At 49.7% G+C, this 25,332-nt stretch overlaps 9 protein-coding genes across 9 annotated transcripts; 4 read left to right on the plus strand and 5 right to left on the minus strand.

Moving 5' to 3' along the window:
• Positions 1-1,902: 1,902 nt before the first annotated feature.
• Positions 1,903-3,443, plus strand: STEHIDRAFT_131045 (uncharacterized protein; the record flags this gene model as incomplete). The annotated part of the gene is made up of 6 exons (XM_007304028.1): positions 1,903-1,949; positions 1,978-2,185; positions 2,242-2,323; positions 2,382-2,542; positions 2,600-3,302; positions 3,367-3,443. The coding sequence occupies 6 exons, from the start codon at positions 1,903-1,905 to the stop codon at positions 3,441-3,443; spliced, it is 1,278 nt and encodes a 425-aa protein (XP_007304090.1).
• A 1,661-nt stretch (positions 3,444-5,104) lies between these two features.
• STEHIDRAFT_139303 (uncharacterized protein) lies at positions 5,105-6,142 on the plus strand (the record flags this gene model as incomplete). The annotated part of the gene is made up of 4 exons (XM_007304029.1): positions 5,105-5,114; positions 5,177-5,430; positions 5,485-5,507; positions 5,536-6,142. The coding sequence occupies 4 exons, from the start codon at positions 5,105-5,107 to the stop codon at positions 5,984-5,986; spliced, it is 738 nt and encodes a 245-aa protein (XP_007304091.1). The 3' UTR covers positions 5,987-6,142.
• Positions 6,143-7,296: 1,154 nt separating this feature from the next.
• On the minus strand, positions 7,297-9,048 carry STEHIDRAFT_97005 (glutathione S-transferase-like protein). The gene is made up of 5 exons (XM_007304030.1): positions 8,861-9,048; positions 8,393-8,598; positions 8,115-8,229; positions 7,830-7,924; positions 7,297-7,572 (listed from the first exon to the last, which is right to left on the minus strand). Exons 1-5 carry the CDS (start codon positions 9,029-9,031, stop codon positions 7,515-7,517), a joined length of 645 nt encoding a protein of 214 aa, XP_007304092.1. The 5' UTR covers positions 9,032-9,048; the 3' UTR covers positions 7,297-7,514.
• Positions 9,049-11,553: 2,505 nt separating this feature from the next.
• STEHIDRAFT_121350 (uncharacterized protein) lies at positions 11,554-12,469 on the plus strand. Its single transcript, XM_007304031.1, has 3 exons — positions 11,554-11,706; positions 11,792-11,860; positions 12,030-12,469. Exons 1-3 carry the CDS (start codon positions 11,638-11,640, stop codon positions 12,114-12,116), a joined length of 225 nt encoding a protein of 74 aa, XP_007304093.1. The 5' UTR covers positions 11,554-11,637; the 3' UTR covers positions 12,117-12,469.
• Positions 12,470-14,063: 1,594 nt separating this feature from the next.
• Positions 14,064-14,792, minus strand: STEHIDRAFT_57621 (uncharacterized protein; the record flags this gene model as incomplete). The annotated part of the gene is made up of 3 exons (XM_007303936.1): positions 14,064-14,324; positions 14,374-14,550; positions 14,652-14,792. The coding sequence occupies 3 exons, from the start codon at positions 14,790-14,792 to the stop codon at positions 14,064-14,066; spliced, it is 579 nt and encodes a 192-aa protein (XP_007303998.1).
• Positions 14,793-14,794: 2 nt separating this feature from the next.
• Positions 14,795-15,809, minus strand: STEHIDRAFT_121352 (uncharacterized protein). The gene is made up of 3 exons (XM_007304032.1): positions 15,527-15,809; positions 15,275-15,471; positions 14,795-15,219 (listed from the first exon to the last, which is right to left on the minus strand). Exons 1-3 carry the CDS (start codon positions 15,611-15,613, stop codon positions 15,168-15,170), a joined length of 336 nt encoding a protein of 111 aa, XP_007304094.1. The 5' UTR covers positions 15,614-15,809; the 3' UTR covers positions 14,795-15,167.
• Positions 15,810-15,950: 141 nt separating this feature from the next.
• On the minus strand, positions 15,951-17,486 carry STEHIDRAFT_156690 (NAD-P-binding protein; the record flags this gene model as incomplete). Its single annotated transcript, XM_007304033.1, has 11 exons — positions 15,951-15,983; positions 16,050-16,057; positions 16,150-16,246; positions 16,327-16,376; positions 16,436-16,458; positions 16,514-16,559; positions 16,650-16,778; positions 16,856-16,912; positions 16,979-17,027; positions 17,110-17,342; positions 17,432-17,486. 11 exons carry the CDS (start codon positions 17,484-17,486, stop codon positions 15,951-15,953), a joined length of 780 nt encoding a protein of 259 aa, XP_007304095.1.
• A 1,063-nt stretch (positions 17,487-18,549) lies between these two features.
• On the plus strand, positions 18,550-20,746 carry STEHIDRAFT_121354 (uncharacterized protein). Its single transcript, XM_007304034.1, has 5 exons — positions 18,550-18,710; positions 18,766-18,832; positions 18,934-19,530; positions 19,784-20,175; positions 20,229-20,746. Exons 2-5 carry the CDS (start codon positions 18,830-18,832, stop codon positions 20,317-20,319), a joined length of 1,083 nt encoding a protein of 360 aa, XP_007304096.1. The 5' UTR covers positions 18,550-18,710; positions 18,766-18,829; the 3' UTR covers positions 20,320-20,746.
• A 138-nt stretch (positions 20,747-20,884) lies between these two features.
• STEHIDRAFT_110894 (uncharacterized protein) lies at positions 20,885-21,687 on the minus strand (the record flags this gene model as incomplete). The annotated part of the gene is made up of 2 exons (XM_007304035.1): positions 20,885-21,523; positions 21,643-21,687. The coding sequence occupies 2 exons, from the start codon at positions 21,685-21,687 to the stop codon at positions 20,885-20,887; spliced, it is 684 nt and encodes a 227-aa protein (XP_007304097.1).
• Between the last annotated feature and the right edge of the window lie 3,645 nt (positions 21,688-25,332).

Here is a 25,332-nt window from a genome sequence, read left to right on the forward strand (position 1 = left end):
AACGCGATATATGTGGGGTCTTAAAAGCTACGCTCTCCGAACGATCCAACTGGTGGAAGGCTGAAGAATATTTCGGACAAGCTTGGGCTCTCTACACGCCTCCTCTCTTACTTCATGGTAAGTTCTTGCATGACACTCTCACTGCTTCTTGTTATACATGTCATCGGCGACGATGCTCTGTCTTTAAGTCGTATGCACGATGATTGGACTGCATGCCCGTATTGTGCGCCTCACAGAGCTCGTCTTACGATCTGCACTTGGGATGTTGATGTCCTGTTTCGACGCTGTGGCCCACTGTAATCCGGTCGCACATACTATGATGATCTACTTTTGTTGACCCACTCGGCGACTGTTATGCCATCTACTCGACCCACCATCTACTCGACCCGAACACGCCTATAACTCCTACATACGCAGAACGCGATGGGCCTTCTCCTTCGGATAAAAATAGAAGTGACTAGCCCAAAAGCAGAGACGACGGTGTTCTCCCCAAAAACGTCTATGAACCGAGCTTTGCCATCATCAGCTTAATGCTAGCCATAACTTTCCAATCCGTATCATGCATTAAATTCCCTGCTATGGACAAAAACCGAGAGGAAGAGTCCATCGTGGCCACTCGAGGACCACGTCCACCCGTCCGTGCTACATATATATCGGGGTCAACTCTGCACCCTATGGCAAAAATCTACTCCATGGGAGCCCGATCCTCGAGAACACTATCCTTTACGAAATTGGTGACAACAATGGGGAATATTGAGGATGAAAATAGATATACAATCAATAAGCCCCGTCCAGAAGACAGCTTGAATTTTATGAAGCGTGCTCCTGTTGCCAGAAGAATAAGGTCTCAGAGCCGTCGCGTCCTATACGAGAATGCCTTCGATATCGCCAAAGAAGCACACATCCCTCCATCTAAGATTTGCCTTAGTACGTGACTGCATGCTAGATGTATTTCAGGCAGCTTACATTCTTAAGCACTACTCGCAGTGACCAATGCCACTCTGCGCGGCTTCGCAAGGTTTGACGGCGACGGCATCAAGCATGGATCGAAAGGAAAGCTTTCAACCTTTCCTCCCGTGCTCTATTTCTTCGAATACCCCTTACCCTCTGTCGGGATAATCGCACCTTGGTTTGGATACTGGTCGCTAGATCCGGTTAAAGTGAACGATTGCTCTGTAATGGCCTGGGAAACCAAACTTGCCACAGGATACACCAGGTCGGAAGCGAAACTTGTTGTGGAGGGATGCTCAAACATGGTCTTTGGTCGGGAATATGGGTGCATGGACAGGTTTCTTCTATCATCTTGGTGAGATACGAGTTCAATTGACGTGTGTTCATCCTCCATAGGAAAACGTCACTCAGTCGTGCGCAGATGACAGTTGAAAGCGAGGTTGAATTGGTGCATGCTCTTTTCCGTTCGCAGCAGACCACGGATCGAGGAAGTTCAGAGCTCTGAAATGTAGGGGAATATTGCCTTCGTATGGTCTTGTACCCGAGTATATGCGTGCAGAAATACAGGATGCTGTCAGTGTTTATATGTATCGGGAGGAAGCTTTAGAGAGTTTGCGGAGCTTAGATTCTGCACAACGCGGTGTTTTCTAGACGGCGCTGCATGGGCTGGGTATTTTTGCCACTAACACTTCCAAGGACGGCTCTTCTACTGAGGCTATAGATTTCTCTCAAATATTGTCAGATTTTTCCATGCGACGAGAATACCGCAGACCAACCACGTCGAGTGTAGACTCTAAGCTCCACAAACACTGATGCGGACGATGACGCGGGGGCGTGACAAAAATCGGATTACGTAGGCGTTGAAGCAGCTTTTCAAAATTCGTCTCCTCTCGTCGCCCTCCACTAGCACTGCGTGCATTGTTCATCATGTCGAGAGTTATGGATAATTTCATGTCGCTCTATATGCCAAATCCAGTTTCCAAATTCCACAACACCTGGTGTTACCTTGGACGATCTTCCCCGCAGGCGCGCATCTCCAACACCAACCGGACAAGGCTCGACGTCGACCACAATATCTCACAGCCGGACTGCTAAGGCCTTTAACGAGGACAGAGCCCGCTTCGAGGGAGATATTGGTTGCTTCATCACTGGATTTTCTTGTCTTTCTCTTGAACCAGTCCACATAGTGACTGAGATTCATGATGAAAGTGATAACAAACGAGTGAGCGACGTGGTGAGCTCCATTCAATCTCATCGTCGCCAACAACCCGTCTTTACTTCGCCCTCCAGTTCCATTTTTTGACGAATGTACTGGCTATCGTGCGCCGAACTAGAGACTTTACGCTGGATAGCTTAGAGAATATGATTCTTTGTACGACATTCCCCCTTTATAGACCGTAATCCTTATGTGTCTGGCTAATGTGATCCAGTGTATCCACCGTTTCACCGACACCTGGAATCATATACCACGTACGCCATTACACTAAGCAAGGAGTCGCTGCAAGAGGTGATCGAAATTTTGAGGGAGGCGAACCTGAAGTGGGACAAAATGGTGGCGCTCCCAGCCCCGAGCAGTCCTCGGTTTATTCCTGTGCGTATCTTAAACTCAAATCAGACCTCATCAAGCTCGGTCCTATCGTTTCTGCAGTGGTCCAACCGCGCCCTGATCCATACGAAGTTCGACCTCATCCTTCTCCATCCTGCGCTCTTCCTCCCGCGAGGTCAGCATCTCGTCGCGCTCAAAACGCTTGAACCGCCAACCTACGCCGACTGGGCCGTCATCGACCGCGAACTCCGCGAAAGAGGCTCCCCGTCCGACTCAGCGCCATACCCTCCCTTTTCCTACACTTCCCGAAAAGACACCGTACTTAACTACGTGAACCCGTTCCTTCTCATTCTCAACGCGGGTCTGAAGCTTCGGCATCACGAGAAGGACTATGGTTTTGCTACTTTGACGGACCGCCAGCTCGAGCTCGCGCAGCTAACCCTCGAGGCCTACGACTTAATTTATTACCGCCCGCCCAATTCCACGGTCGAACTCCCCCCGACAGCTGTTCCAAGCGTCCCTATCCTCCCCCGTCAGACAGGCGTATCTTCACAGGTACCATGCACATCGTCAAGTGCGAATGAAGATGGCAGCGCGACGCCTGGTAGTATGTCTGGGAGTGATCAGATGGCGATGGACGTCATGCATTCTGACGATGACGAGAGAAGTGACAGTGGATCGGAGAGTAACAGTGACCTGCTCACTCGGGATGAAAGTTCCATGATCTTGGCGAGGCTCGAAGACCCGAGTACTACACTGGAAGAAAGTAAGGACCTCGTAGAGCTATTACTTGATGGTGCACGACGTGAGTCACTCTTGCATCTCATTCGTCGTCTTGAAGGCTATCTCACTGTCATTTCTTCTGCTAGCCCACCGTCCTTTTCCTGTGGTCCCCGGAATTGAGTTGCCCGAGGAGCCTAGTCTGTTTGGTCGTAGAGGGCAATGATCTTAATGGTATCGCACTTTCTCTTGCTATGGGGACGGTCTGCCTCTATACGAATTCCGAAGTCGATTCACCCGAACCATTAATTTTCCGCCTCTCGTTCAACTCTCGTTACTGTCCAGTCTATTGTATTTTTTTATTCTTTCCCGTCCTTCATACTCACCGTCATGCTCAACGTCTATTAGAATCACATAGATTATCTGCTCCATCAGGAGAAATGGCCGTAAGATCGCAAATCCGAGGCATAGGTCCGACGGAGTGCGATGGTCGGGGTGATTAGCATTCAAGGAGAGATAGCAGAGAAGGATTTGTTTACCGAACGAGATATGAGCGAATTCTATCCAGCTGGAGTAAACGGTCATCGCTCGGTACGTCCTTAGACCCCCTTTTGCCTTATGCCATTCGGACATCACTGTTCATTTTCATGAATCTGGCTTCTCCGTGTCAGTTAGCGAACGTCATCAAAACCCACGTTCTGTTGTCCGTTAGGACCTATCGAACCCATTTCGTCCTCGCCCTTCATCCTTTGACCATGCTTCTCCTCCCTCACGCCACGCTTCTCCTCCCTCATACCGCGCCACCCTTTCCTCTAACGCCCCCCTACGACGATTTCCGCCCATCTTTCTCTTCCACCTTCGCAACCCCCACCGCTACGCTACTGTCCACAAACCCAGTCTGATTGATGTCCGGAGTATCGTGAGCATGTGGCGGAATATTCTACTAGGAGGTTTCGGTCTAGAAGACGAGCAGAAATGGTGGTATGCAAAAGAAACAGCTAGCAGATACGTCATCCGGGGGTCCAAAAGCATGTCATCCACCTCGCCAGCGCTAGCACCTAAGTCATTCCCGGTATATCGATCTCGACACTTTTCAATGCCGCGATACATCTCGATCTGCACCCTTCACCAGATCCGCACCTCGTACATCTTGTCCATAGCCGCCACATTCCAACCCTTTCAACGCAAGAGGAAATACCTCAATCTACACCCGAGCCCTATTTATCACCCTCGCCCGAACCTCAACCCCAATCGATACGCAGAATCCTTGTCGAATCTCTTGGGTTGACGTATCACTTAGGATTTGGAATCATGGTTATCGAAAGACTAGTATTGTTTTCCTTGGGACGAACCTCGTCGCTACTATAGATCCTTGCTTTGTTCAACGTACTTACGACTTTGTATCAAGCAATTAATCGTCCTGCGCCACGTTGTAGAGATTTCTGCCCGTACACAAGGGTGCTGATGCCCGTCAAGATAGTGCTTGCTATACCTTCATCGTTAATATTCCCGTCGAAGTTCTCCCATGGCTTATAATAAGTCACGACTTGATCACTAAACTGTTCTGCTCATTTATATCTGGCCCTCAAACGTTCTCTTTCTGCCATTTACTTATTTTCGGAGTCCATCTCCCGAGAGTGGTCCGCATCGGCATTCACCTTGGGCCTGAGAATGATCACGATGGAGTGATGTACGTTGCTACCTTTCTCGCCTTTGTTAGGGGCCGTCTCGCAATCACCCGTAGATATTCACGGAGCTGTGCTCACAGCGTGTGATGAGATAAGGATCCATAGAGTATATAAACAGCGGGAGGCCTTCGTCCCCACCGCTTTCCCACCCTTGCGTCCTCACACTGTAACAACGTCACCTCATCTGCACTCACGCATCATGCCTGAACGTACGTTGTTCTCCAGTCTCTGAGATTTCGGTATATTCTGAGATCAGAGCATCCATCTACAGCCAGCGTACAACACCTCTCCATCGGCGCCTCCACCTTCATTCCCGTGGAGATCTTCGGTGCTGAACCGAAAGCCAGCGGGACAAACGCTGACTTTGCTCACGACCAGAAAGAATCGGAACCCGAACAACCGAAAATCACGTACACCGACGACGTGAAAGTCACACCCACCAAACAAGTACGACGTAGATGTTCCAACTGTGCGACAACCACACCTCCGAGTTGGAGACGCTCGGTCAAGAAACCAGGAAAAGTTGTATGTCTCCATATTCTCGTGGCCCTATATCTATCAAATCCGCATAGTTAAAAGGTGATGCTGACAAGAACTTCGACGTGCGTGGTTGATGTAGGTATGCAATAGATGCGGTCTCTACGAACGTACCCTCTATTTCCCACACCCTCTACGACACGCCTCGTCTTCTCGTACCTACATGCAAGCGAGTTCAGACAAAATGAATCGTAAAGTCGACAACGATCACCATGGACCACATAGAAGATGGAAAGAACGACAGTTCTCAAGCGCTGTCGATCCTGGTCCAGACGCCCTAATGCCGCCTGGTCATCCACATACTGTCTCAGAAGATACGACCGCAGAGTCTATGGACCAGCACTCCCAATCCACAGCCTCGCCATCCAAGCAAGTATCGCTTCCTCACGGCATGCTTGAGCACTTCGCCGGGCATGCTGAGGGCGTCAGTACTTCCGACATGATGGGAACGAGAGAGCCTCGGATCCCTAGTGCGTCCGATGCGCTTACCGATGTCGCCAGTAAGATGAAGACGCCATCAGGCCCAGACGCAGAGAAGCAGTAGAGGCAGGCAATAGAAACTCGCTACATGGATGGTAGCTGGGTGGAGAGAAAGGAGGCGAGACACGTCCTGATGAATTTGGCATCGAGATGAGATAATCAGAGGACTGCAGTCTGATCAGGGTACCATGTGATAATGTTAGGTTGACTTCAGTCTGCCTGATATTTGGCATCATTCGATGGAGATTATACCAGCAGGGAGCGAGAGGAGTGAAAAGCAAGTGGAAAGGGCCGGAAACCAGGAAGGATCGTAGAAAGTGCGAAGAACCGGCTCCGTGGGAAGAGACGGAGGCGCGGAATGTGGCGCCAACAGCGCCACTCGCCTCCTCTGACCTTAGATGAAGACTATCACTGTCCTTCGGGATACGGATAGACGAGGCAAAATGAACCGCAGAGTACTTGGCCTCTCGGGTCATAGTGCTCAGTTACTGCCGTTCCCGAAGTGCCTGGTAGTGCTTTTTCAAGGTAGTGCTCCTTCGAGGCAGTAACATACCATGAAGTCTTCACGAACTGACAAATGCCGATAGACAAGACGAAAACAACCCCCCTCAAGCGTGATCGAGAGGCGGAGGAGACGCCTAACAACAGTAATACTGAGTGCATTATTGCCATTTCGAATCCAACACTGGGTTTTCGCATATATAGGCTGACCGTCGACGTGCGCAAGGAATGCGTGATGCGCAATCGCGACCGTTGCCGCCCCAAGCGATGTGCCGACAATGAACAAGGTCGTAGCTCGTAGCTAGCTGTCCTTGGCGTTGGGCTTGATGTGGCGATCGGACGGAGCACTAGCTTCGCTATCGACGAGCACATCAAGCTCGTACAGGGTACATCGCTGCTGTTGAATCCATGCACGAGAAACGACCAGTGAAACGATCAGATGGGCAAGATAGTTGACGCACTTAGCCACAAGAACGACACTCACCTCGTCTGACTTAGGCCTCCAGTCTGCGAGTTGAGTGAGAAAGAGGGTTGACCGAGAATAAAGGCAAGGCTAAGGCGACGTACTGGCAACATATATCGACGATGATCATAGCCAACGAGATGTTTGGATTATCATTGGATGATAAGCTGTAAGAGCATTAGTACAGGTGTGGACCATCACCGTTACCGCAGAGCTTGCTCTCCTGGCTGAACGAAAGAGACCCTCGTTCGAAACCATCGGTCCTCAGCGCACCAGAACCACATCAATGAGCATCCAAAGTGAGAATATCGTCACCACAACGCAAATCCTGACCCGACTACCACACAAGCACAAGTCCTGCTGAGCGCATGAGCCATAATGTGCCATATTTAAACAAAGACCAGGTTCCCCGAGCGCCGACCATATAGACGCAGACGACGGGCCCACACGCGACTAGAAAACACTTCACTTCAAAATTCTATTCGACGCATCTTACATCGCCTTTCCGCACATCGTACTCCCTCACACCCTCGCACTCACACTCGAATACCCGCTGCGACATGTCATATTCAACACCTACCCTTATCGAGAAGGGAGCGCAGTTACAGGCCCGGTCGGGAGATCCAGATCAGGCGCCGTCCTGAACGGCCAACCAACCCGGACGGGATGTGATATCCTTCCACCAGCTACAGAGTGAGGTAAAGGTCCAGTCGTCAGCCAATGTACGCCGTATAGGAATGGGGAGAAAAAGGTCGGGACATGAAGAATGATGAGAAGGTATACAAAAATGAGGGGAACCGAAGACTTCGACGTAGAGGATACCGAAGTACAAGAACGAAGGGACCAAATAGACAGCGAAGTGGCGTGTGGCCCACCGACCGAACCACCGAAAACTCTCGAGAAGACGTCCAAGGAGTTAAACTTCGGAAGGAAGGAGACGTACCGTCCAACGTTAGGTCTTCTGCTCATAGTATCGGACCCAGCAGCGGCGAGCATGTAGCCGTAGGGGAGGTGGTAGAGATCCGCGAGGGTGTAGTCCTATAGATGTTCGGAACGAAAGGTCAGTGTTGTCCAAATGCCGATATGACCAGTCAAGGGATGAGGAAAGTCGAATGGGATGGGTGTAAAGCGGTAGATTGATGGATGGATGGACAAGGTGAGAAACTAGTCGTAGATGGAAGACGAGGCATCCGGCGAACGAAGCATTTGGCCAAGGAAAGGTACGCACATCACCGGCCAAGTACTTCTGCTTGCTCAAGATCGTCTCGTACGCGTCGAGTTTCGCATCGAGAGTTTTGAGCAGCTCCGCGGCGACGGCGTCATCCGGCGTGCCTCCGAAGAACCTATCAAATCATACAGGGGTGAGTCGCGAACGAAATTGGACAGGAATGAGCACAGAACAAGGATACCACGAGCATACGAAAACAAACATCAGACCACCATGAACGGGAGGGGAAGACGACATGGTATAAAACAACGTCAATAGAAAAGAGAAAAGGTACGCACGGCTTGAACACTTTCTCAAAAACGAGCTTCGCCGCGCTCGGATCGAAGTTCTGCATCTCGATGCTCACGGCCTGCTCGAACTTCGCGTACTTTGCGAGATCGGTAGTCGGGGGCAGGAGGGGAGGCTGGGGACCTTGAGCGGCGTACTTGACTGCGATGTAACGGCAGATGGCGCGGGATTCGTAGAGGATGAAGCCGTCGTCGTCCTACATGCGGAGAGGTGAGAAGAACGAGATCAGGTTGTTAGTGTTATGAGTGTGAACTGAGTGGACGGAAGAGGGAAGGGAAGCTCTCATCTAGCTGGGTGTAACGGAGTGTGGGACATATAGACTGTGCCAAGAGAGCGGAAGAGAATAACCGAAGGTGGAGCGACGGGAGAAGAGGCAAAAATGTAGGATGTGGGAGCTCGTGCACGGTGGGATGGGATAAGGAGACCGACAGTGAAGAGAACAAGTCGAAGTCACGCACGATGTAGGGAACCTGTCCGAACGGCTGGATCTCCGTGAATGACGGGGCCTTGTGCGCGCCCTTGGTTAGGTCAACGACGACGAGCTCGTATGGAACGTTGAACTCCTTGAGTGCGGTGGCTACACGCTTGGTGCAGGTAGATACGGGCATTCCATAGAGCTTGAGGACCATGTTGAAGAGCTGATGAGGGAATAATGGTGGGGTTGACGTGGAAGAGTTCTGGTTGGAATGTGGGGGAGATGTATCGAGGTTATATAGTCCAGGTCCGGGAAGGATACGCCCGTGGTTTCTAAAATGCAATTGGTGGAAGAAAGCGTCAGTGAGTAAAGACAGCCTTGTATAGACAGTCGAATTCGGAATACCTCGAGTTATCTCTCAATCAGTCACAGTTCCTTTTTACGAGAAGGCCATCTCCACGCGCCTGCGAAGATTTCACTGGTATAGCGACGGCAGGCTGACCATCCTGTTCGGGTGAAATTGAGCCGGTCTTGGATTGACATGTCGAATGCGATTCGGAACAACCGGCCTCTAGGACTCTCTCCACACATCGAATGGAACTGTGTATAGAAACATCCACATTAAATCAGGAAAGTGGGGGAATACTTGGAGAAAAGCGGCATTTTGAACATGATGAGCGGCTGTGAAGATGGTGGATGTTCGAACACAAAGACGAACGCGACGATGAAGGACGATGAGCACGCGACGAGCAATCGCCACAATTTTCCATTTATGGGCCGTGGGAGCACGTGTGGCACCGATAGCCAACCGATAGCTTGCTTTCGTTCTCTTCCCCCACGTTATGTCTCTGCTCTTTCGTGCTGACCTGATAGGGTGCATCTTGTCGACTGAATGCCTGTAGTGGCCTGACGTTGTAAGTATATCCTATCTTTACCCAGAACTGCTGAACCAATACCGCTGAAAACCTCTGAAAAGACGGATTACTTACTCATTCCTGCGCCGACCACAAGTTAACTACAAGCCTCCCCTTGAAACCTTCTCAGTCATCCCATGCAGTCTCTCCGGGAAATGTTGGTCCATTTTCCCCTATACCTCGCCGCAGTATACGCTTCTATGGGATCAACCTCACTCAGTAATAGGACCAGGGCCTGCTGCACGATGGAAAGGTACTCATCTACCTTCCTTCCTTCCTTCCTTCCTTCCTTCCTTCCATGTGCTCGTTGTCGTTGCGATTCGAAATCCGTCTCTTGCCGCCAAGCAGCCCTCTCACTCCTATCTTTTAAGAAACCCGAAGAGCGTCCTCCTTGGGGTCTGTCAACCCTCCTGTATATGGCTGTCGTCAGCTCCTCATTGCGTCCTCATCGTGCCATCACTTTCTCTGATCCGACTTCGGCCTCTGCACAGTTCTACGCTCTGAGTCAACAGTATATTTTGAGAGACACTCCAACCTACTCCAGTACCTCCCTGCCTAGCGCAAGATGAATCATGGAACACGTTGGCGTTTCGCCTTTCTCGCAACTTGCCTCCTACCTCATTTTAACTGTTACAGTTCTTCAGCAACATCGCACATCCTGATTTAAGGCCAAATTATCGTGTCGCCGAGTATGTACCCTTCCTTGTTCATCTATCATTGAGGCGTGCCAAACAAAGAAGCTTGACTGACACTGGCGCTCTTTCTGCTCTATCAGATCAGACTATCGATGGGTGCTTACAATATGTTGTCGTCCTCTTGCACATCCCGAGCGCGTCGTCTCTCCGGCTGCGATGGGGTGCGCCGCATCAGCCGTTGCTTTTGCTGGCAGATCGAGACACTCCACCTGGTTCTCCTCCCCTCGTCTGCTGCACTGGCTCGTATTAAGCCGACTTCTCCTATCGATAGCTCTAGCCTCGAGTATTTCATTATCATAATAAGCGTTTTGTGTCGAGGTGCTGCTTACGATACTACGCCACCTGGAAGCTCCATGGACGGCGTAATGGCACATTGTGCATCAGCGCTCGTGCCTTCATGAAGATGTAGATACTCTCATGGCATCGTTTCACATTCCGAGTATCAGACGGTTCGTCCGTCCTCAGCTTCATACGCTCGCTCCTGTAATATTCTCCAAGCTTTCTCATCTACTTAATTAACATGCTAGGCTTGTGATTCATCTCGAACACTATACCCTACACGTATTCTGCCGCTATGATCCTTGCTTCATAGCGGGAGCTCGTGCGTCTGTGCTTTTGATGAAGCCGTCGTGCTGCTTTGAGACGACCGCACCCATGGTTCCAGACTGCCTCGAGCCTTGAGCATAAGACAGGGCCTGACCCTGCCTCCATGTATCTTCTTTCACCGACAGAGATCATCGTCTGTTCGCTACTTACAGATTTAGGTATTACGCCACACTGTACGCCATGCAGGTTATTCCCACAGAGATTCATATCCTCGCCCAGTTTGTCCTCTTGACTGTTCGTATCCCCATGGTCATCCCTTCGAAAAATCCGCTCATGATCTTCCTCCTTCTTTCTCTTATGTATGCGTACTGTGATCTGCTACGGGGATGTCCCGTTCTCCATGGCAATCACACTTCCTCCCACAGTCAAACCTTACTTTGACGCTTCCGGCATCCTGTCCTCGCGCTCTGATGAGTACGTTGACGACATGGGAATACATACCTATCCTCTTCTATCACTAGCTTCCTTTGAGACGGTATATAAGGGCCAGCCAAGCACTCTTCTTCTCAGATCGTGCTGTGACAGACGCTCGCCCCAGCTTGCATCGTCCTCCGACTCCGGCTCAATTTCCACTGTATCGTCAAGACCTTTGCCGCTCCCCGAGTATGCAGGTTTTCGTTTGGGTGATCTCCCTGCTCTCTTTCGGGTTTTTGGTGTCGGCCGCGCCGACCCACGTACGTCTCTTCGTCACAATATATAATCCCACGGTTGAGAGTTCGCTCATATATTTTGTTGTGTTCACCGTGGTTCGAATTTTAGGGAGACTTCCCGGTCGTGTTTCGAGCTGGAAAGTATGTGGTTGGGAAAGTGCTTCCTGAAAGTCAATTAGTGCGTCACGCCGTCTCTATTTAGTTTTCTATTTCCCGACGTTCATCACGTTTCTCGGCGCGATCCATTTCAACCCGCTCCTAATCAACTACTGTACTTTTTTTTCCATTCTGTTTCTTCAATGTATCGATTATCATACGACTGGACTAATGTTATCGTTCTCCCTCAGCCTCCGATCCGTCAACCCACTATTAACCGAACCTGGCAGCGACGTCCTATCATGGGCAAGGCATATGCGGCATCCTTGTCCTCGTAATTCCTAGACGTCTTCAAGGGTCGACTCTAACCCTTTTTGCCGCGAAAAGGGTTGGACTATGGTCATCTTCCTATGCATTTCTGGCCATTATACCACTACCTATTCACCGTGATACGCGACGCGACACGTTTCCACCAGCGACCAGACTTAGATGGGGTTTTCGGGCGAGAGGGGCGTGTATCGATTCTTTGGCTGCATGGTTCATTTGTGGCAGCTTCTGGGGAAAGGAGGCCATGCATTGCGCGGGACGCGAGAAGGGAAGGCTAGGGGCTGTGATGCACATTGTACTTTGTTTCTTGTTTCGGAGAATTCGTGAACTCTGACGTATTTCCTTTGGATCACATCTATTCTCTTGAACGACGTGTGTTCCGTCATTATTTGTGCCTCGAGAAGTTTCATGGGTGGTATGAGAGCAGCGCTGCATCGCAATTGAATTATGTTGGACATGTCAGGCAAAGCTCTCTGATACAGTTCAGTAGCGTTGAGTAAGAGCAGGCTTGCCGAGGTGTATACGATCATACATGAGCCTTCTGACAACCTTGTGAAGGACTTGATGTCCGTATTGAGATAGAGGGAAAGGGAAAGGGAGAGACAACGCTCGGACACAATCAAGCCCCGAAGTCGTCGACGATTCGGAAAGTGGAAGGAGGTCATCTATGACGATGAAAGAACTGAATCAGACCGTCGTAGCTTTTCGCGAAACCGTTGAAGTCCACTTCTCCATCCTCCCCGTGATACTCGACCTATCTCGAGATGTCGTCCTTCATGCCGGTGTATTTGAAAAAGATCCGTTTTGTCTGTCAAATCACTGTCGTTATTATCGCAATATGTCTCGGGTGGGCACGATCATCTTGACTTGAGAAGCAAAAACGAGATTATTAGGCAAATGAGGACCGCCAGGCCGCTTCGGAAGATTGTGTGAGAGGCATCAGTCAAGTGGCGACGCCACACTGATCTCGTTATCTCAAAATTTGGGCGAATCAGTCGCATTCGTCGGAAACAAAAGCATCTCTATCAAACAGATGAATAATATGTTGTCGGGACCAAGAAATAAAACGGGATCAGATCCTCAGGAGACTGCGGGGGTATGTGGGGAGTCGCAGCTTATGCAAGAGAACGGTTTGAAACTCTGACATGAGGAGGAAAAGAGGACATCGACATTGTAAAACGTCCCGTTAGACGTGAAGATTCAGATACATGCGGGGTCTAGTGCGAACCTTCAACTATAGTTACATAACGATGTTTGGAAGAAAAGCGGACCCACATTGGCACCTGGGTATACGGTGAGCGGTTGCATGTCCATGGCGCCCGAGGCGTAACCACTCTTTTCGATGAGGGCCGATCGACCATTCAATCTGCGGACGACATTCACAATATGTAGGGTTTAGAGCCCGAGTATGTGAGACTTACAAAGCAAGAAGCGAATTTGAGTAGACTGAGATACTAATTAGGCGTTGCCGTGCAAGAACAGATAAAGTGACTTGCCTTTCGTTCCGAAGGATATGAAGCACATGAACAAGACTAGAGGTTGATTTCCAGTCAATAAAACGGTACACTATTTGCGGGGAGAACGCTCACATGTATTCGGTAAGACCAGGAACTACGGACAGAAGTGAGCCAACGGTGCGTACGTATGAGGAATAGACGAGAACTCACAAATACCAATTCTAAGGATGCGACGATGCTTACAGTTGGCGAAAAGGAGTAGACGAGGATAATACAACAGTTGAGTTACAAAAATGTGCACCACAATCGATCCAGCTCACAAGGTCAGCATGCCTGTCTCTAGAGAGGAGCATGGCGGTCAGTACAGATCGGTTTCTCCATAGCTCAGGGGTATATACACACCTATGGTCCATCTGATGAGAATGTTCAGAACTCCGTGTGATGCGGATCTGCCGTCCGGATACCGTCAGATTGAAGAAGCATATCGGACTGGAAAAGTTCTTACTGTCTGAAATCAGACTTTCTTTTGCACAACCAATAGCAAAAGGCGGACATGTTAAGAACGTCAACTGCGACCGCTGCGGAAACGCAGACGCAGACAAGCCACCTATAGTTGCCAAGAAGCGTGGACAACAGCGGAATTCCATCCGAGACAACAGCGAGGCCTATCGCTGTACCAACATGCACGGCCGAACCAAGCCACGATATGAGCGTAATGGGCCATTGTCGCGAAATACAACGGATTCGCCACGCATAAAAACACTAAATACGCCCATCAGCATAGTGATAATATAGTCATAGATAGGCAGACCTGAATCATGGCAACGGAAAGGCTGCAGACAGGCTGAGCGAACACTCCAGTCCAATGGTTTGCGTCAATTTCCGTGATATTACCGTAGTCGCTGATTGAGGTGATATAGAAGTCTGCGCACATGAGGCCTGTATGAAAGGTCTCCGTGATGCTACAGGACGCGTACAAAATTAAGTGCTCGGGAGAAATACGTTCGCTGGGTAAGCGTACATGACCAAGGGTACCTAGCAGTAAAGCACGTTAGTTCTCTTTCCAAATCGTCCAGCGCTCTCACTCACTAGAATTCTGAGAATGCGGTTATCGGTTGTCGACTGTGACTGATAATAAGTATAGGCCTGTGCAATCATGATGCCAAATAGCAGCAGCATGAGTAGTACCCCGATTTCCAGAGCTCCAAGAGTTGAATGAATTGAAGTCATCGAGGATAAGCGCAGATCAGTATGAGTACCTGCTCTTCGGAAGGAAGGAAGTAAGGAAGTTATATGGTTCATAAGGCCCGCGGAGCTTTCCAACAAGGCACCATCCCCGTCAGACAGTGATCACTGCTAAGTAAACCAATCAGAAAAACCTGGCGGAGAACACATACTATGGAAACAAACAGATCTGGGAACAAGTATTCCGATCGTGGTAACTGGTAGGAAAGCTACCAAATCAAACAGGACGGAGGGAGGGGCGTCAGCTGCCATGAAAATAGTATGGTTCCAGATCCTTTGACCGTGTTTCGATACACGGGGTCGTCGAATATAGTTGGTACAATAATATCGATAAAGAACAGCGAACAACGGCAGTGAAGATCATAGAGATCCTATCTTTGGATGTATCGCATACGGTGCCTCATAGCTGTAGCTGAAACAAGATTCGTTAAAGAGTAAAGCGTTTCAGCGCAATCCCTCTCACTTACCAGAGCTCTATAGCACTAGAGGGATTAAAATAGTCACTTGAGTTCGCTATTGGAGGGCAAGGAAATGTGAGGATACGATGAAGGTGGTCCGTGTGTGAAACATGGATCCTTGGAAGGGTGGCGTTCGTTCTTGACCATAGAAATTGAAGCTCGTCTGAGATCGGCAACCATCCTTCACTTCCTGATCCGGCAATCCACTACAACATCTAAATTGAGAGAAAGTCTCGAGGAATCAGGTCGGAAGCCACATACCGCAGCCACAGCCAACATCGCGTATCCATCACAGACGATGGCACCCAACACTTTGCGATGGGTCGTTCGTAGCAGTGAGACTGCCATGATACCTAGCGGTGTAAGCCGTGAGCCGTCTCGCTAATTAAAGCTTGACGTTGTCCAGCAGGTTTCTACAACCATTACCCGTGTTCCAATCAGCTAAGAATCGTTTCTGTACACAGCGCGAGCAGCAAGAATCCTGGAGGCTGCGGGGGTAAGTATCCGTGGAGCGGATCAGCGATTGACGATGATGTGTATTTCTGTGAATGTTGAGGCGGTGACGTGATCTGTAGACGGTCGTGGATTATAGGATCTGCCCATCAGCAATAGCTTCATTGGCTGGGCGAAATACACGTGGAATACATCGCCCTTGCTGGGCTGATACAGAGTGAGATATCTTGAATCAATCGAATATTCTTCCGCCATCGACAACGATCTAGCGTATTCAATTCTCAGTACACACTCACGAACGTAAGTTAGACAAATGGAGTGGCCCACTCACACTTTGACCTATGCACCCATGAGTTAGCAAAATAAAATAAATGGATAGTGAGCATATGCGTCATCTTAGGGACGGCCGAAGCGTAACGGCTTTCACGTACCGGTGATGAAGCTTGAGTTCTCTGAAGCGAGGAATGAGACTAAGGCCGCTATCTCCTCCGGCTTACCGAGCCTACACAGGACCGTCGTGTCCTCCAACTAGGATATACCGACGACAACATGGGTATCAAGTAAGTTGTGTACCTGAAATGGAGAAAGGTAAGGATAGACAGACGAACATTGGTGTAGAAGGTTTTCGAGTCGGGAGACTGCGTTGCGAGGTTTCGTACTGCCCAGATGATACGGTACATCGACGGGCCGAATTTATCGAGAAAAGAATGTGCTCACGCATATCCGTGGACGTAAAGCCTCTGCCAGTCGTTGAGATTCCAGACACTCAATTATCGGTATGAAGAGACCACTCACGGGGCATAGGCATTCACAGTGATTCCATATTGACCCAGCTCCGCCGCTATAACAAAGACCACATTCCTTGTCAGTCTCTTGACCATCACGCTACGGTGGACGAACACATTCTCACCGACAGATTACGTCAGCCCACGGACTGCGAACTTGCTGGTGCTATAAGCACTTGCCATCGGGTGTCCTTGTTTCCCAGCGATGGAGCAGGCACCGATGATCCTTCCTCCGCGTCCTTGCTTGATCATCTGGCGAGCCGCGTATTGGTAGCCTGCTCGCGTCAAGAGCGGTTAATACGGAAGGGGTGTTTGACAGGGAAAAAAAGGGCGAGGGGTAAAAAACACGAACACAAGAACACGCCTTTGAGATTGATAGATAACATCCTATCGAGATCTTTGAGGGACGCTAATGAACAAGGGATGCGCGTTGAGATATCACCGCAGGAGACGACTGCGAGAAAAACAGACGTACTATCAAGGAAACTCGTAAATCCAGGCAATATTCCAGCATTAGCCACCATCTTACACACCGACGGACAAGGACCAGTAGACATCATGAATAAACACCAGCACCATCTAAGGTAGACGATAGAGGTAACGAACCACGTTCAGACTTCCAAGCTCCTCTACCGCCTCTTCCACCATCCTCTTTACATCTTCTTCGGAAGAGACGTCGCCCGTAGTGATCATGCATTTCTGCCCGGGATGTTTGTCGGAATAGGACTTGAGGATTTGAGCCTGAAGGTCTTCGAGGATGTCTTTCTTTGAAAGAAGGTCGTTGAGAGCCAGGGAGAACCCATCTTCGGCGAGTCGGAGAGCTATGGAGCGACCTAGTCCTAGCGATTCGGAAAAGTCATATCATGGACGGTGACAGATGGTGAGAAGCATTTCGTTGAATACAATAAGACCAGAGAGAGGTACCGACCTTGTGCAGCGGCGCCCGTTATGAAAGCGACACGATTTCCAGTAGCACTAGACATGGTATTAGTGGTACTGATCAAGGATAGATCTGGCGTTGGGAGAACGAGAGCAGCGGTGTGCACTGTAGCGGTGGAAATATAGGGGTAAAGACTCGGATCAGCCTTAGATACACATGATGAGACCCCGCAGGAAAGACCCGCAAAACCATGGAAAACCTTCAGATGACCGAACCATGAGATGTCAGCAGATAATCACAAGCTGGCGAGAAGGGCTTCCAATCCTCATGCCTACTTCCCATAGCGCTAGTATGGCCGATAGTAGTAGCCTGAGTAGGTATCTGGCTCTCATTGACTCACTCGACATGATGGTTTTTCGGACAACACCATCGACATAAGGAGCTGAAGAAGAAGAATGGACCCACCGTTGGCGCTGGTGTCGCTGGATCTGGTGCTTCTTGGAGACTACAACGCAGTCGTGTATCACTCTGTTCCTCGATGCGATGCAAGAGTTTTAGTCCTGAGTCAGAAGGAGAAAGATGGTGTAAAGCTGGCAAGACCCCGTAGGAGAGTCATATGGGCCTGATATGAACATGGTGGTGCCTCTATCCCAAGGAAAATGCTACCGTTAAATTTGCCTACTGAGAAACGACCAGATGCCTAGAAAGAGACATAGAGCACGTTTCGGGACAACTAAAAACGATGGGGCTTACGAAGGTCGAAATCAACGACTCCTCTATGGACGTTGTATGGATGTCCCGATACTTAACGATCGTTGTGGATGAAGTCAAGAATGAAGATGCAATCGTGTGCCGCGCCACCCGCAGTGATACTTACCGAAATAAGCGCCACGCCACACCACCCGCGGTCAACTGTCAGTAAAAACTGCCCTGTTTCATGGCCACGAGCATCGCACTCGACAAATACCGCGACAATTCGACAACCTTCATCATCCTCTTCGACCTAACCATCATGTTGCACAAAAATCTTCCCCGCTCAAAATCCCTCGAATATTCCTTGTCTTTTTATTGCTTGGCTCGGCGCAAGCCGACGGCATGCGCGTACGGGGGCTTTACCAAACTTTGACGAATCGGTAGAAGTCGTCGCATCCGTCTTGAGGACGAACCGCGACAGTCGAACAACCCGTCAACGAGCAGCTGCTCCTCTCCCTCAGACTCGTACCATTGCCATCGGCTCCTTGGCCTTCATATACAAAGCTTGGATTTCGAGACTTGACTTGACCTCCACACGTCGCCGGACTTGCTTTCGCGAAGTTTCTGTTGACGGGTATGTACAGTTTTCTGATGTTGACAAGCTGGGGTAATGACTGGGAGAAGTATAGAAACTAGCCACTTATATTTGACTTGTTGAAATCGGACGCTTGAAAGAGAAAACATTGGGTAGACATGGTGCGTGTGCTTCAGCCGTTCGCACTTCCCCTGTCGACCGACTGGCTTGTTCTCTTGTCCACTTCTGTCGTACTCTTCGCCATGCTCACCTCCATAATTAGGCCGGCGATCGTCTCGAGGAACTTGTACTCTCGGGTGAACTCTTCAACGGGCCCTCCCGTTCCTCATCACCCTCCCGCTCTCCTTCCCCAGACTCCACCCCGTCCCGCCCCTGGCCTACCGAAGACATCTCGGATGCGAACACGGACGCTGCCTACACGCCCAACATAACCACCACCGCCAATACCGACGTCCACGACCCCAATGCTAGCGTCGGAACGGGCCCAGGTCGAACGGGTGTAAAAGGCGTCATTCGCGATCATGACGAGGCTGCAGCGCTCTCTCGGGCGCACCGCGCAAGCGAAATCACTGCTCTGAATCGCGCTATGGAACGGGCATCGCTTGGAGGGAAGACATTCCTGGAGGAAGAGGCCGATAAATTGAAGGAGAGGATCGAGAAGGGAGAGACGGAGAAGGAGGTGTTGGAGGATGGCTCGCCGTTTGCGATGGGGATGGGGAGTGGGATGGTGGGGAGAATGGTGGATGGAATGAAGCGGAGAAGGTTTGGGCATCTCAGAGAGGTGGGGGAAAAGGGCTATGTTAATGCGGTGGAGGGGGAGAAGGGAGACGTCTGGGTCGTGGTGCACATTTATGACCCGGTGAGTGTTCGCGTCCAGTCGTTTAGTCTGCCAAGATAGAGGATGACTGTGCTGTTTGGTGTGGCGAGAGTCGTTTGCGTGGTCCATCAACATGGTTCGTGGACTGTTGTGCTACATGCAACGGCATGGACCACATATAGGATCCCCACCGATCCGGTGCTACACCTACATCTTCACCTATATCTACCCACATCCTGGACGCCGTCCCATCGTCCTGAACTATATACTCATAGAATCCCCTCCTTATCTCTAGGTACTTGACCGTTGCGAGCGTATAGACGACACACTCGTGCGTCTCGCCCGCATGCACTCCGACACCAAGTTCATCCGCTGCCGTGCCAGCGCCATCGGCTTCGCATCCTCATCTTCGTCACCGTCATCCGCTTCCGCATCCGGCCCTCCCAAAAAACCAATTCGTTCCGCCGTTCTATCCTCCATAGACGAGGATAATCCATATGAGAACGAGAAGGCTGGTTATGATGCTGAAGAGGGTGAAGAAGATTGGGATGATGAAGAGGGAGACGATGGTGTGGATACGGACATGTTGCCGACGATGTTGGTGTATAAGGCCGGGCAGTTGGTGCACAACTGGGTGAGGGTGGATTGGGAGGCGGGTGAGGCGGGGGTGAAGGATTTGTTAGAGAGGTTCATTTTACTCTTCTTTTCTTTGTCGCGTCGACTCATGGCATGCTCTATAGGAATCATATCATCGAGCCAAAACGGATGAGTACTGCTACTATTGGACTACCCATGGACGACGAGGACGATATCGGATTGAACGCCTCGTAGGGTCGAGGAGACTCCCGCTCGTCGACTTCGTCTGCCCGTCGAGTTTTGACCGCCATACTACCATAGAGGAAGTCCTCCCGCTCAAGGGTACAGGCTTCGTATTTATTACTGCTTCCATTATATTTAATTACCAGCATCTTTATTACTCACATACCTCACAGTACTCTTGAGTGTTCTCTAGACAATAATCCCTCGCCGTCTTGAATAATGGTTCTGTGCACTATCTTTAACCGAACTCGTACAAACATATATATTGGTACATGTCGATCCATTGGACTTTAGGCTTCTACTGCTTATATCTACTTGTCTGTGCATAGCTTATCCTACCTTTATGTCTGGAATCCCCATAGAACCACGGTGGATATATATCGCACCGTTCAGATCCTACGCCACACGCCACACCGAATGTAATCCAAGGAAACAAATCAAATACAGCACTTCATACATTTTCTATATCCTCATAGTCACTCCATGCTAAACCGCATCTCATCCACTGATGAAAGGCCGCATCCACTTCTCGACATACTCGCGCGGAACACCCCTCTCGACCGCATCCTTTATACCCCTATTCATCCTCCCAACATATGTACTCCTCCTTTGCCTTCCCATCCTCCATCATGACGCAATTCACATACACCAATACCTTTTCCGACCTCGCAATCTCCTTCACTATCACAGCCTCCTTACCGTCCACGTCTGGTCGAACGTCGAAGACTTTCACCTCCAATTCGAGCTTGTTGTAAGCGCCCGTCGCCACACCTTCGTATCTGTCTAACGCCACTTCGTCTACTCCATCCTCGCTCATCGCATAGAGCAAACCCCATACCTCGGTACCCTTGTACCTCTCTTCTTCATCCTTCTCAATTGCTTTTATCGTCGTACTTCTCCAATCCTCATCGACAACTTCTACTGTTTCAGTCGCCACGGGGGCTGCAACGGGGACGGGTACGATGTTGGCATAACCTCGTTTGTTGATCTGCCACCGCCAGTTCTTCAATCTCGCGGGAGCGACGTATGGGCTGGATGGACAACGCATTTTCATCTGAGAGAGAGCGAGGTTGGACCCGTAGGCGAAGTAGAGTGGTCGGGTGGAGGACTCGGAAGTGGAGGTCATGAGAAGCTGCTGACGCGTGGGTAGGAGCTCGAGTGAGCTATGCTCCTGTAGACTTTGAACAGCGATATGGATCCTTGTAGAAGGGATGGTCTATACTTTGCGGTATATGTCCTCAACAGTAATAGTGTCGCTTTGGTTTGCTAGCGATATGGCGGTCGTTAACAAGTTGTGTTGTGACGTTGCGGACGATGGGGAACTTTCCTACGCACCGTGCTGTAGGTGCTGTGCCACAGTTGCATGCAGTTGTGGGTCATTCTTTGACAAACTCCCATCGTTTCGTTTCCCTTGGAGAATTGATAGTCGTTATGCTGAATAGCTCCACTTCAGTGTAGAAGAGCTGTGGAAAAACGCGCAAGAAGCAAACATATAGATTGAGATGAGGTAGAGTACGATACGAATTCGAAAGCTGAGCGGGTATTAAGTAGACTGTATGTAGTAGGGTCGATCATAAACTATCCATGACGCGAAAAGTGATAGCGGATACTCGTGGCGTTGCTCAACCAATACTAGAGGTTGTGGAGGACGATGTTTTCGATGGGTAGATGGATGTGCGAAGGGCGGGACTTGGGGAGCGCTAGGGTCGGAGCGATGGTAGAGAAGAAGCTCAGAAACGAAGGTTAGGACTCTGTGACTCCGCAAGGAGCGAGCGTGGCTACATAGTCTGGTCTACAGAAGAGCGGGAGCGGGAGAGGCGCGACAAGATTTTTTGCTCGACGCTCAGAAACGAAGAGTGAGCGGGTTGTCGGGGATCGCAACCAATCGCCACGGCATCTCCCGCGTCTTAGACTCGGCTTGGCTTCGGCGCTTTAGCTCCCGCGTTTCTCTCTCTTGTCGTCCTTCCACTGCCCTTATTCTGTGCCTCGTCTCCAACCTCCTCGACAATTCCTCATTGGACCTCTTTTTGGATCCACGTCTAGCATTCTGGGTGCTTCTACCAATGAACGTTATACCTTGGTTCAACAAGTCTACTATTGGGTTGCCTCTGGTCACTATATCCTTCCTGCACAAGGTCTGACGTCTCTACAAAAGACCTTATATCCCGCTCTCTTCAATCTGTGCACTCTCTTTTGATACTGAATGAACCCATTACTCAATATGGTTCTTTCATCCGTGGCGCGTATTTACGAACTTGCATACTCGCCTGAGGCGTGTCTCCTTCTGAAAGCTCGCTATGCCACCGAGCCAATGGTGAACTACTACGATCTATAGTTGCTCCTATTTGCCATATTTTGGCTACAGTCGGAATCACAGCTCGCATCGTCAATAATAAATTGTGTCATTCTTTCATGCCCTTCAAACAGACTGTAAGTCCCTGTCTTCTCTTCCGTTCCGTACCACGCCCGTTCGTACACGAACTAACGAGAACTCAGCGGCGGTGATCCTTGAACACTGGTCTATCGGCAGTGGCTATCATGTTCTATGGGTTGTCGTGATGCTCGAACCCAACTCGTGGACTAGAGTCACTTGCTCGTTATGAGACTTGCCACTACTCGCATCGTGGAAGTCCTCTCCAGATACGACGCTGAAGATTGATGTTATTAGAATGCTAAAGAACATACATTACATCAATGGGCGATTTATGGCCCGAATTCATTCGTACGCGATGTCCGTGCACATCACGTCGGTCACTATCATACCATTCGTTTCATGATTATGCTTGCGCTGCAGTACTCGCCTGATATCGGCGGGTTATCTATGCATGATACATACGTTTATTTGGACAACATCTCGATACAAGACGCGCTAGTCTGCGGCCCTCATGCCAGTGTCATTGTCGCCTGTCTTGTGATGCTCGAATTTGGATACTTAGGGTTTTTGTCCTCGTAGCAATCAGAGCCATTACCAGTGGTCTTTACCCGAGGGGCTGTGGTGCTCGTTTGCAAGATGTTGCGAATCTTGGGACACACGGAGACCTTCAGAGCTCGCAGCACCCGACTTCATGGCAATAATTCTGCATAAATGCGTCAAGGCATGAATTAAGAGCATTCTGAACATGTGTGCTCAACAAACACTTCTCTGACCACTCTTCAGGACATATGCCTGCTCGCGTGCATATAAGAAGCTATCACTTCGTTTCAAAGGCGAGCCTTCGATGATTTTAGTAGTAATCACACGGGAGACCCTTGACCTTAGTATGCCGTTTGCCGTCGTGCCGTGGGCGTCTACTGCCCCAAGATACCACATACTCCCCATCAGGCTGATCTCATGTCTGTCCCCGAATGTTGTTTGGCTGTACTGTAATCAGGACTGTACCGATATCTGGAGTGTCCGACGAAGCTGAACCTAAGAAGAGCGATTTAACAAGGGTGCCGCCGACATCGCCGCCTTTTTCCTGTTTTTTTTTGGCTGGCTACAGCGCGGCGATATCAAAGGGCTCGCAGCGCGTATAGATCATCGCAGTTGTGCTTTTGCGATGCTTGGCGTGACCTTAGATCTCACATCAATTGTCTCGTTGGATTCAATGGTATTTTCTGACATTTTATTTGGTCTGTGCCGTTGCACTCACTCGGTCATATATGTAGCGATGCACATTCAACGGTCCGAAAATTATGGTGAGCTCTAGCTGCGGCGGCAACATATCGAACCAATGCAAATATGGACTCTTGTGAGTTCCATTCCGTCCCCGATCAGTTTCAATCCCGCAGATGCTGCTAAATCTGCGAATAGGGCATATACACCCACGGTCAAAATAGTTAACCACCCCCATATTTGGCAGGTGGTTCCGGCATGTGTCTCCCCTCAAGTACGAAGGTTTTTGTGGTGGTCTGTACACCAGGCTGGTCTACTGTAGAGGCTACATCTATAGGATAGATAATTGTGCATCATAGTTGTAGAGTTGAGCCGTGAAAAATCAAAAGAGTCAGATTTTGATAGGTGTACTGTGAATTTTATATAGACGGAAACATCGGTGATATGTGAACCAAGGAAAGTGTTGAATATACACTTGAGGGTATAGATTTATGCATTGGTTTTTGCGGGATTTATGGATGAACGATGCATGAACAGTGGTCTTTGCAAGGTCAGTGTGGCACCTTGCACAATCGGGTACCCCTCCAATATAAAATCAGCAGTACAGTTTAGAGTCGAGCTGTATGCGTTATCGAGACTTTATAGGCTATTACAGATGTATCATATATAAATATGAACCCTAATATCGCTCGTTGATTTTATATGAGGGGGGTACCTGGAGGTAGGGGGTGCCACACTGACCTTGCAAGGACCACTGTTCATGCATCGTTCATCCATAAATCCCGCAAAAACCAATGCATAAATCCATACTCTCAAGTGTATATTCAACACTTTCTTTGGTTCACATATCACCAATGTTTCCGTCTATATAAAATTCACAGTACACCTATCAAAATCTGACTCTTTTGATTTTTCACGGCTCAACTCTACAACTATGATGCACAATTATCTATCCTATAGATGTAGCCTCTACAGTAGACCAGCCTGGTGTACAGACCACCACAAAAACCTTCGTACTTGAGGGGAGACACATGCCGGAACCACCTGCCAAATATGGGGGTGGTCAACTATTTTGACCGTGGGTGTATGTAGCGGTTCACATCAGTTTCGTTCATCATCCTGAAAACGAAAAGTGTGAACTCGGAATCTCGAGTGTGGTGCTAGATATAATACTCAGTTCACATTGGGTTTGGATCCTCGAGACGGGACTACTCCTGCTCTCATTCCCGTCCCCCTTCCTGATGGCCTCTGATACAGCGATTCTTTTGGGAGCTACAGTACGTGGGCCTTCCGCCAAAGTGTGTGTTGTTCCGAACGATGTCAGTGAACGGGCAGAGGCCGGAGGAGGCCCCTCTCGCATCGAAATCGCACTGAGTGTGAATTGAGCTTCGAGGCTCCAACGGGACAAAGTTGCGAAGTATTGAACCCAT

The sequence above is a fragment of the Stereum hirsutum genome, assembly GCF_000264905.1.
Source record: "Stereum hirsutum FP-91666 SS1 unplaced genomic scaffold STEHIscaffold_7, whole genome shotgun sequence".
NCBI lineage: Eukaryota > Fungi > Basidiomycota > Agaricomycetes > Russulales > Stereaceae > Stereum > Stereum hirsutum.